Raw genomic sequence first — 11,338 nt, 5'->3', positions numbered from 1 at the left:
AGTATGTGGGGTCGAAATGTCCGTGGTGGGGTGCCGGCGTGGCACGTGTGTTGGCGGCCCCTCCCGTGTCCCTGACCTGCAGCTGCTGGGGGCTCCCTCCAGGGCCCTGGGCCCCCCTCCACGCAGTGGTTTGGGTGAGAAGACACTCTTCCCCCGAGGCGCTCCCCAGGGGTGCAGGGACAGGGACAGGGGCATTGCCGACTTGCTCCCCATCACGCCGCAGTGACCAGTGGTGAGCTGCCCGTGCGTGGCCTCTGTCCGAGGAGTTTCTAACTGCGAGGCCAGGGACTGAGCCTTCTGAAGGACAGTCCCCGTTAAGGGACGGGAGCGGGGGAAGAAGGTGGTGTTGATGCTCTCTTGTCCGAGAGCGCAGAGCAGGTCGGGAGCCCAGAGTGGACGGGGTGACTCTCGGAAGCCACACGGTGGGAAGGGACGGGGCTGGGATGTTGGGCCTCAGAGATCACGGTTAGGAGTCCAGTCCCTGCTCCGCCCTGCTGAGAGACCTGCGATGGTCGTCCACACCCTTAGGATGGGCTTCCCCATCCCCAGAAGGGACTTCCCAGCCCATAGGCTGACTGCCTTCAGTTCGTGTCCCTGGCCATCCTGGGGTCCAGCCTTAGGATCCGAGGCTCTGAGCAGCTGGGGGGAGCCTCCGTGGGCGGGGAAAGGGCATGGCCGGCGGGGAGTTATGGGGCTGCTCCCCCAGGGTCCACGGGAGACAAGGTTCTCAGAGGTCGTGGGGCCCTGTCTGGGGAGAAGAGGCCTGACCCTCAGCAGGTGGCCATGAGTCTGAGGCAGCCGAGCCTGTGGACGGAGGAGCCCGTCCCTGCCCCCTGCCTGTGTGTGAGAGCGGGCCCAGGGCTGGCAGAGCCTTAGGGGGACGCGCTGGTGGGGTGCTGCCCCGTTGGGTGGGGTTTGCCTTGTGTGGGGGGGCAGGTTGGGTCTGGGTGCCCGGAGGGCCTGGGTGCCGGCAAAAGGAAATGCCCGTGTTTGCACTGGGGTGTGTGGGGGGGGCCCTTCCCACAAAGCGGTTTGTTCTTGTGCTCAGAGCGACCTCGACCACGGACAGTTGAAGTGCAGAGAAAGTCAGAGAGGAAAGGTGACTCGTTCATGGTCTAAAGACAAAGGACAGGCCCAAAGCAGGGGGCCAGGAGGGGCCTGTGCTTGGTACAGTGGTTTGTGTGACTTTGTGCCTGGTCATCGGCTGGCCCTGGGGAAGAGGGCTGCCTGGGCGGAGTGTGAACCCAGGGAAACAGGTAAGGGGTCCCACTGGCTGCCAGCTGGGGAGCTGAGATCACCAGGCTGGTCGTGCCCACAGGTCGGGGCGTCTCCCACACAGCGCCTCACCCAGGGGGGGGGTCCTATGTTTATTCCACCATCATTCCCTGAGGGTCCCTGCAGGTGCCAGAGAGAAGAGGAAGCATCAGAATGGCTTATCTAGAGCAGCAGCTTGTCCTAGACAGTTAGCTCCGCCCTTGGGGTGGGAAGGGCCTAAGAGTGTTCTGAGCAGAAGCTCGCCTCTTCTCTTGCCTCTGCCTTCTGGATGTTTCCTCCACGGCCAACTCGGCCCAGACCAAGCCTGAAGGAGGCAGCCTGTGATGGGAGCCCACTCAGAAGACCCCCACCTGTGCTGGGCCTCCCGGCTCCTGGGGTTCAGCAGCCTCGTCCTCAGTGAGTGGCCCGGGCTCCCCGGGTGGGAGGCCGGTGTGCGGGGCAGGGAGGCGGGGGTCCCGTGTGTCTGATGTCTGTGGGGAACAGCCCGAAATACCAACTCTGTCAGGGAGCCCGAGGGGGGCATCTGGCTCTGAGCCGGGACCCGCCTGGCACAGGGGGAGGCTGCCTCTGCAGCTGTGAGGGGAGCAGGGGGCCGACCCAGGGTCCCCGTCGGAGCTGGAGGACGCGGGTCCCGCTTCTGGGGCGAGAGGAGGGCACGGACACAAGGAACCAGGAAGGGAGGGCGGCCTCCGGAATTTGAGGGTGTCTGCGCCCACTTGCTGGAAGGGTGTGGATGGAACCGAGGGCGCTGATAATCAGGGCCCCGGGACAGGGTGAACGGGGCAACGGGAAGGGAAGCAGCAGGTCCCCAAAGGGAACTGAAAGAAAGACTGTCCTGAGGAAACCCGGATACCCCCGTTCGCACTTCCCCCGAGACCATCCGCCTTCGTGAAACAGACGAAATGAAAACAAAGGACAAGACCGAGGTCTCGAGAGCCGTGGATTCCTGGGAATTTCATTTCCTGCCGTGTTTTGCTTGAGTGCCCTGGCCTGTCCGGGGGAGGGGGGTGCCGGGGTTCTAGGAAATTCCCGACTCCGGGGCATCTGTAAGCAGGGCGTTTCTCATCAGACGTGAGGTTTGCGGGGACCTGGGGGCTCAGTTGAGCGTCCGACTCTTGATTTCGGCTCAGGTTCACGTGTTAGAGCCCCGCGTCGGGCTCTGTGCTTTGTCAGCCTGGAATTGTCTCTCCTCCCGTCTCTGTCCCCACTGCACTCATGCTCTCTCTCTCTCTCAAAATAAATCAATCCATTTAAAAATTTATTTAAAAAAAAAGAGAAGAGGAGCTTTGAAGGCGTTGACATCTCTCTGATCTCAGTATTTTGGCCACAACAAAGCGTAGGCTTTCTCTTTCTTTTAATTTTAATTAACTGGAAAAATACGTGAGATGGCGTAGAGTTTTCTCCGTCAACATCTGGGTTGGAAGATTATGTAGGAAAGAAGGAAAGAAAAATGGAAGAAAGAAGGAGAAAGGAAGGAAGGGGGGAAAAGTAAAAATCTATGTTCACTGCTGAATATTAAATTTTATCTTCTTCAGGGCCTCCTGGGTGGCTCAGTCGGTTAAGCTTGGGACCTCAGCTCAGTCATGATGTCACGGTTGGTGGGCCTGAGCCCCCAGTGGGTCTCTGTGCTGACAGCTGGGAGCCTGGAGCCTCCTTGGGATTCTGTGCCTCCCTCTCTGTCTGCCCCTCCCCCGCTCTCACTCTGTCTCTGTCTCTTGAAACTAAATCAATGTAAAAAAAAAAAAAAAACCAATAAAATAAAACAAATGTTATCTTCTTAAAAAAATCCTGGCTCTCTGGATCACAGCCACCTGTGTCCCTGGCCGTCTGTCTCTCTGTCCTTCTGTCCTTCCTCTCTGGGATTAGCACCTTCTGCTGATCTGAGAGCTCTCACTGCCTTCCTCCCAGCTTGAGTCGGCTTCCAGCCTCCTGAAGCCCAGGCTCACCATCCAGCCTGGGGGGCAGGCCCCCCCCCCCCCTGCAGCCTGAGGGCTGAGCCTCCTCCCTCCCTGGTTCCCTCCTTGCCAGCAGGTGCCCGAGGTCTTGCCCTGCCCCAGGCGGACAGGTACCTGGGTGCCCTTTGCCAGGAGAATAGCTGGGGCGTGAGAGCCCAGGACTGCTGGGAGCCTCTGAGAGTGAGCCCCTGCGCAGGGCAGGGTAGGGCAGGGGGAGAGGTGTAGGCAGCTCCCTGCAGGGGAAGCCCTGGGCTGGGGGAGAGGGAAGCCGGCTCCATGGGCAGCAGCCCAGTGGAGAGAAATGGGGAGATGCCCCCACCATGTGGAGCCACAGTACCCGGCCCTCCCTCGTCTCTAGGACGCTGCCCCCCCCCTGCACAGGTGTGCTCAGTTTCCTGCTGCGTGGACTTGACCGGGACCATGGAAGCCAGCTGCCGTGGACATGGCTCTGAGAGCTTCATGGCTCTGAGCGGAAGGCCCCGGGGGACTTTGGCTCCTGTGGCTGCCTGTGGGGCGGCACCATGGGTGTCTGTCTCCCGGGAGCCCGTCCCTGATCCCGGGAGGAGACCCCGAGAGGGCAGCTGGTGGGGAGCACAGGGCTCCATCCGGGACGTGGGAAGTTCGGGGCGGACCCCAGCTGTGCTTGTCAGGAGCAAGCATCGTCCTGATGGGAACAGCTCACACCTAACGGAAAGCTCTCGCCTTCTGACACCCTGGCAATGGTTCCCTGAGGGGAGCACGGTCATTGTCTCTGCGTCAGAGACTCAAGGAGAAGGCAGGGAGCTTACATGACTGCCCGAGGCCACAGGCTGCAGAGAGTGGAGGACTCCCGCCTCCCGGACCCTCCCCCGGTCCTCACCGACCTGCTGCAAGGGACCTCCTGCTCTGAGACCCAAGCAGAGTCCCTTCCGGTCACATTCACACACCAACACTGCCACCGCAAAAGTTCTAGGAGGCATGCAGACCGAGTTCAAAGCACACTTTTGCTGGGGAGCCGATGTTTTTCTGCAAGACGTAAAACCAATAAGCCTTACACGTGACGGATACATCCAGCTTCTTGAGGCTGAGAGCAGGGCCAGAGTCCTCAGACAGAGGTGATGTGCACGTTGGAGAAGAGTTACGTTATGTGTGTTAGAAAACAGGTTGATTCTCTTACGACAGGTGCGGCGGCTCCTCTAAAGTAATGGGACACAACAAGCCAAGGACACAAGCAGATCCAAACCGCAATGGGACGCAGCAGCTGGCACGTGGGGACAGGGACCTGCCGTCCGGGCCGGGCAGCGTCAGGCGGGATGCAGCCGCCTGCTGTCGGAATGAGGGAGTTAGTGACGACATCATTGCGTAGAAGGATCTGGAATCTTCTACAAGCTCTACTGGCCTGAGCCCTTCTCTGGGTTCTCTGCTTCCTAGGAGAGCCAGGAACGATGTGAACACAGCGAGGGGGCAGGCCCCGCGTGAGGACAGCTCACGGACCTGGAGAGGGGTCTGGGGCCCTGGCAGGCAGCGGTCCCCCAGGCGGTCCTGCCCTGCTGCAGGGGACACATGGGTCTTCCTTTCAGGACAAGGTCGTTCTTTGCCCGTCCCCTTCTTTCCTATCCCGGTCTCCAGAAGGACCCAGGGTATCAGGTCCCCTGGGCTGTGCCGCATGGGGCATTTTGGGGTCTGGAGGGGCGGCCCGGAGGCCCTTGCCTTCTGGTCACGGTCTGCAAGAGGTGACTGAGAAGGACATTGTGGGTGTCTCGGGGACCGGCTCGGTAAGCGTGGTCTTCGTGGCAGGCACAGCAGAGCTCACCTACCCATCATATCTTCTCCCACATTTTCCAGTTCTGGGTAGGTAGCCAGGGCCCCGTGACTAGGTGGCCAAACCCATGAGCAAGATCCCGTGGCTTCTGGAGGGAGAGAAACCCCCACGGGCGATTCCCCTGTGTGCCTTCCCTGCTGTGGCCCTGAGGGGTGCAGCCACCAGGGCGTGATGCCTCTGCCTTGTGTGACAGGACCCCTCTCAGTCTCAGAATCTCCCCTTGTCTCAGCCCCTGAGCGACTGGAGTGCGGGTTCCCGTAGCACAGCCTCCCTGAGCCTGACCTTGGGCCACTCCGCTCCAGAGCAAGTCACAGGGCGCGGCCCCCACTCCAGGGCCGGGGCTCCCACAGCGTGTGGGCAGCCACGGTGGAAGCTGCCTCCTAGGCTGGGCACTTGGCATCAGCCCAGATGTGCTCGGGCTCTCGATCCGTTATGTCCTCAAGTCCAGACTCTCAGAGTTAGGCGGCAAGGACACTGCGGGACAGCATGTCAGGACCGGGTTCAAGGGGACACCCCACTAGGACCAGGACCTGATTCCAGCACGGCTCCAAATTCTTGCTCGGTCCTGCCTCCCGGAGTCAAGGGAGTCTACTGGGCGGATTTCATGAGCGCCATGGGTTCTAGGGTTTTCTCCTTATTCTCAATGACAAAACACTCACCGTGTCTGTTTCCAATGCCCTAGGCGCCTTCAGCACTGTGATCAACGGTTCTGGAACTCATGGATCTCAAGTGGAGGATTCTGGAAAGGTGGTTTCTCTGACGGGAACTCAAGGAGGTTGTGTGTCGTTTCGTGTGACCCGAAGTCCAGAATCACTTCCAGGTGTCACGCTGGAGAAGATTTCTTGGGGCATTAAATCTGAGTCACACAACACGATCATCCTGCTCGTGTCTCCTGGGGAAGATGTTCCAAAATGGGTCAACTTCCAGGACAAGTTTGAGAAGAGGGTCCATGTGCTCAACACCACGACCCTGAGGATTGACAACCTGACCCTTGAGGACAGTGGGCAGTACTGGGCTCGAGTCTCCTTAACAGGAGGAAGAGAAACGAACTGGTATTTCCACCTCACTGTCTACGGTAGGTGGTGGCTCCTCCCCCACTCCATAAATACCCACTTCTTTTGTCCCTGGGAGTGTCCCTGGCCCCCCTTGCAGGACGCCTTCCAGACCCCAGACCTGAGGCTCTGGCTTCTCCCTTGAAACTGGACCCAGTGTGTTCACCACAAGTCGAGGCAGAGCTGAGATCACGCCTGAGGCTTCACGCAGTGGCTCCCGTCCTCATAGCCACTCGCTGTATATTTGGGTCAAGTCCTCTTCTCTGTAAAGTGGATTCACCATCCTTGGGGGAGGATGCCAGGGTGAAGTGAGATTTCGCCCAAGAGAGCAAGAGGTGTGATGCTCCCCACTCACGTGACCCTGTGTCCTCTTGTCCCTCCTGCCCCAGAGCCCGTGCCCCGCCCCCAGATCCTGGCCGAGACTCCATCCATCACACCAGACTGGTGCAATGTCACCCTGGAGTGCCACGCCCCGGGAACCAGAGAGGATGTGAATGTGTCCTGGGAGAGCAGGGGCCTCCCCAGGGAACTGGAGCAGAGAGGGGTCCCAGGACCGGCCCCCAACCCCTGGACACTGGCTCTGAAGCTGCCCCTGAGCCAGCCCAGCCCCAGCATCTCCTGTGTGGTCAGCAACCCGGGGGACCGGAAAACTGCCACCCGGGACCTTGGGGAAGTCTGTGCCCACGGTGAGTGCATCCTGTTAGAGGGGACGGGACTCCCGGAGCTCAGGTCCCCCTGGGTGAGGGTTCCGGGTTCTGTCCCCCATGTTTAGGTCACCTCCTGCCACCCGTCACCCGTCCAGGAGGCTCGTAGGCACATCCCGCTTGCTTCTGTCTTTCGGTGTCTCTCTCCTGCTCCTCTGCACCCCTCACCCTGCTCGTCCAGGCAGCCCCTTCGGGTACCTCACCCCTGCCTCATCCTTCAGTCCTTGTGTGTCCCGGGAGGTTTCCAGCCAGCGAGGGGGGAGGGTCAGTGGTCGGTGCCACCTGAGGGAGGCCGAGCCAGCCGCTGCCTGCAGGGTTCAGGCGTCGGGGCTCGTGTGCCCGTCTCCGGTCTCGGGGACACGCTTCCCGCCCCAGTGGTCGCCTGGATTCCCGGCTGTGTCCTGGGCTCCCCAGGTTTCAGCCTCTGGCCAGGCTGCTGCTTCTTCCCCCAGACCTTCCAGTCCCGCGTCCTCCCCTTCCGCACTTACTCCCGTCCAGGGACCCCTTGCCTGCAGCTGCCCCACCGTGGGTGACCCTGCGGGCCCACAGGAGGCCATGCTGGGGTCCCGTCCAGCAGGCACTGACCTCGAGCAGGGCTCCTCACCTCAGGACCCTGCAGGAGCCCCCCCTGAGCCACCCTCACCCCTCGCCTCCTCTCGGGAGCATCTCCAGCCGAGTTGGTGCCCCTTCACACGTCTCCACGTGCCTGGCAACGGGCATGTGACGTTGTCTCTTGTCTCATCCTTCTTCACTGGCTGCGTGGGGGACACACAGGTCCACATGGGCCGGACGGGTCTGCCCACCTGCCAGCTATCCTGGGGGCTCTTGTGGTCGTGCTGCTGATCCTCGGAGCTGGACTGTACCTTCGGTGCTCACGTGGGAAGAAGCAGAGCTTGGAGCCTGGGAGAGGCAGGTGCACTTGTCCTTCCCGTGCCCACGTACCTCCCCCCGCCCCCCACTGACCCTCAGCTGCCTTCCCCCTGCGTCCTGCTGCTCAGGGATGTCCCTGCAGAAGGCTGGTGGGTGTGGGCGTGACCGAGGGGGGCATGGTGGGGGAGGGTACAGGCTTCCAAGGCTCAGATTCAAGCTCCATCCGTGGGACTCAGGTGCAGGATCCCAGGAAGAGCACAGGGACCGTTTTGGTGGCGTCCACCGTGCGGGGAAGATGTCCCGAGACCACAGGAAGCAGGTGAGGCCTGGTTTCTCCCACGTCCCTTGCCTGGGTGTGAGTTTGTCAAACCCAGGGATCAGCAGTTTCTGGCCTTGTTGCCTCTGTATCCCTCTCCAGACAGTGCAGAGTTAACACGGGGTCCGTGCAGTGCTGGGCGCTTTGGGGGGAGGTCAGGTGAGCGGCATGGCATCTGTGCGGGTCCCTCTGGGGCCTCTGTGTCCCTCAGCTGTGGCAGGAACCCTCTGTCTGCGTTCTAGGGTTCGGGGGAACCACATCTCGAACAGGAGACACCGCTCACGACAGTCTACAGTGAGGTCCGCCACCCAGGCCAGGGCTTGAGGGTGATTTAACTGGAAGGAACAGGGAATCCAGCCTCCCCCCGACGCCTCTGTTGTGCGCGTGATGCCTGCGGCCCTGGTCCTGCCCACCCCCCCCCACCCGCCTGCTCTCAGCAGGGACCGGATTCATCCACCCTCCGTGAATCTCTACGCGGACACGTCGTGCCCAAGTTGAGCAGAAGACACACATCGCGGCAGATCGAGGGGGACCTTCGTCGTTAAACGAGTCCAAACTGTGGTCCGGTTCCGCTCAGCCTCAGCCCCTTTGGCAACTGTCAACGAGGCCCACTCTCCCCACGTCTGTGCCCCGTCTGTCGTCCTGTCCGGACCCTCAGCCTCTGGGACCCATGACATGAGGCCTCAACTTCCAGCCTCGACTGGTTCACCACCAGCTGGCTCAGTCTGTGCTTGAGAGCTGTGTAAAGAGAATACAAAGTCGCACAGCCGGGGCTTGCTGAGTCCCGGCCCCGTGACGGGCACTGATCTCGTCACCCTCCTCGTTCGTCACTCACTGGGCCCTCGAGACACTGTGTGAGCTGGATGTCGTTGTGCCCACTTTGCAGACGGAGAGCAGGAGGCCAGAAAGGCTGAGTCTCAAGGCCGCACAGCTGGGGGAGCCCGAGCCGCACCGCAGCCAGGGCCTGGGTCCCAGCCGTCCTCTGGTTTCCTGAGTCCTGGGAAACCTCCTCCCTTCTGTGCGTACGTGCTGGCACCTGGCACGGCTCCTGTTTCTCAGGAAAAAAGCAGAAGTTTCTAGTTCCTACTAGTTAGCTGTCAACTGACTAGTTATTAAAACCTGCCTCTGTCCCACAAGGCCACAAGGGCACTGTACACACCCCAATCCTGATGGGGCTCCCTGGCACCGGGGACCACCCCCTCTTCATCCCCTTGTGCGCGACCACATGCCCCACCTGCCCCCGCACACCTGCTCAGGGCCTCCGTGACCGCCCCCGGCCTGGAGCACAAACTGTTACGTGTCTGTTCCATCCTGCTGGTACAATGGCCCGTCAGTCCCCTCCCCGTTGGCCTCTATCCTGCCCTCTTGGCAAACTCGCTTACTTCTCTGGGGAATTTTCTGTAGATTCCTGGGAGTTTCTACGTAGACAAACATAAGTAATGTCTGTGATCAAGACAGCTTTTCTTTTCCTCTTTCCAATCTATATCTCACTTTATTTCCTTCTCTTGCCTTACTTAGTGCATCTGATGAGACTTTCCCTAGAGCTGCAGAGGAGCGGTGAGCACAAGCACCGTTGGCTCGTTCCCAACGTTAAGGGAAACCATCCAGTTTTCCGCCTTCAACAGTGATGTTCGCTGTCGGCTTTTCCGTCAATACATTTTATTACGTGACTCAGTTTCATTTTCTCTACCTTCGTTCTTCTTATTTCCTCTCTTCCACTTGCTTTGCATTTGTTTCGCTCTTATTTGTATAGGTTTGTAAGATAAATGCTTAAATTATAAATTTGGAGCATTTCTCCTTTGCTAAACTATGCTTTGAATCACGTTCACTTCCTTATAAGCACCTCGTTCGCGTCTTTTCCCACGTTTTGATGTCTTGTATGTGCATTTCCGCTCGCTTCAAATGTTGAGACATTTCCCTTCAGGCGCCCTCTTTGACATTTGGCTATGGAGACTTGTTCTGTTTCCTCTGGAAGTGTTTGGAAATTTCCCGTCATCTTTCTGTTATTAAATTCTACCCGAGGTCTGTCCCAGTCCGAGAAAACACATTATTTCAGGATGCGGAAAATGGTTGACGTTTGTGTTCTGGCCCAGGGTGGGACACTGTCTTGGGGGCTGAGAGGAGTCTGCAGGCTGCTGGTGGGGCCGAGTGTTCCTCAGACATCGGCCGGGTCAGGCTGGTTCGTGGTCGTGTTCAGCGTCGCGTGTCCTTGCTGACCGTCCGCCTCTCGCCGCGCTGCCGGGACGGGAGTGCTGGGCCCTCTGGCTGCGATGGTGGACGCACCTGTTCCTCCTTTCAGTTCTGCCATGTTGCCACGTGTATTTGGTGCCGTGGCACCACGTGCCGTCCTCAGGTGGGCACACGTCGGGGGTTCTCGTCACGTCTTGCCGAACTGACCTTCCGTCGTTGTTCACTATTCTCCTTTGCCCCTGGTAACTTCCCGGGCTCTGAAGTCTACTTTCTCTGATATAATTTAGCCCTTCCACGTTTCTTTGGATTCGTGTTTGTGCGATCTGGTGGTTCATTTTATACGTCACCCGGCTGGGCCACAGTGCCGAGAATTGCGGCCAAGTATCATTCTCGATGTTTCCGTGAGGACATGTGGGATGAGATAAACTGAAAAGGATAAACTCTGAGTAGAGCAGGCTGCCCTCCACATCGTGGGCGAGCCGCATCTCATCAGGTGAAGGCTGGAAGCTGCCAAGTCTGACCTCCCCTGAGGAGGACAGATTTCTGCAGCAGACGGTCAGGGGACGAGACCTCCAGCACTGGCTCTTCCCCGTGTGTCCAGGCTGATGACATTTGGCCTGAACCTCAACAGCAGGCCTTCCCTTGTCTCAGCCTGGCTCCTCCACCCTGCAGACTCCAGGCCCGCCAGCCTCTCTAAGAATGTGAGCCAAACCTGTACAATGAATCTCTCTAGACTTGCAAGCATCCCTTTAACTCTGCTTCCCTGGAGAACTCGGTGTCATGCCGAGTGACACCACGGCATGTCTGTTCCTATCCTTTGACTGTGAACCCAGCTCTGTCGAGCCAGACGGGAAGTGTGGTCGCAGAGGGAGCTGACCCCCAGCCGTGCGTGCAGCTGCCCGTCCGTCCCCGGCCGAGGCGCCCCCTGGCCATGCCCTGCCTGTCCTGCTCCCACCCCGTCCCGGCGCCCACACTGAAGGCCCCACACAAATCTCTCTCCCCGCTGCGCACTCGGGCCTTCGGTCCTCCCGGCGGCTGATTTTCCCGAGATCCTCTCCTCGCCCTCTTTTCTCCCTGCTTTTCTCCCCCTCTGACTGACCGTCCCAGCGAGAGTCACGGTTCCCTTGTCCCAGGCGTCCACCCAGCCTGAGGGGACTCCCAGGGGACCTTCTGTG

General features: G+C 59.8%; 1 protein-coding gene across 1 annotated transcript; it reads left to right on the top strand.

Annotated features, from left to right (window-relative positions):
- Positions 1–1,452: 1,452 nt before the first annotated feature.
- LOC125155425 (SLAM family member 9-like) lies at positions 1,453–10,005 on the top strand. Its single transcript, XM_047840751.1, has 6 exons — positions 1,453–1,671; positions 5,714–6,106; positions 6,473–6,769; positions 7,562–7,696; positions 7,894–7,976; positions 8,216–10,005. The coding sequence occupies exons 1-6, from the start codon at positions 1,599–1,601 to the stop codon at positions 8,306–8,308; spliced, it is 1,074 nt and encodes a 357-aa protein (XP_047696707.1). The 5' UTR covers positions 1,453–1,598; the 3' UTR covers positions 8,309–10,005.
- The last annotated feature ends 1,333 nt before the right edge of the window (positions 10,006–11,338 follow it).

Source organism: Prionailurus viverrinus, chromosome F1, assembly GCF_022837055.1.
Source record: "Prionailurus viverrinus isolate Anna chromosome F1, UM_Priviv_1.0, whole genome shotgun sequence".
NCBI classification, from domain to species: Eukaryota; Metazoa; Chordata; class Mammalia; order Carnivora; family Felidae; genus Prionailurus; species Prionailurus viverrinus.
Note: the sequence above shows the minus strand (reverse complement) of the source record. Positions and strands in the feature narration are given on the sequence as shown.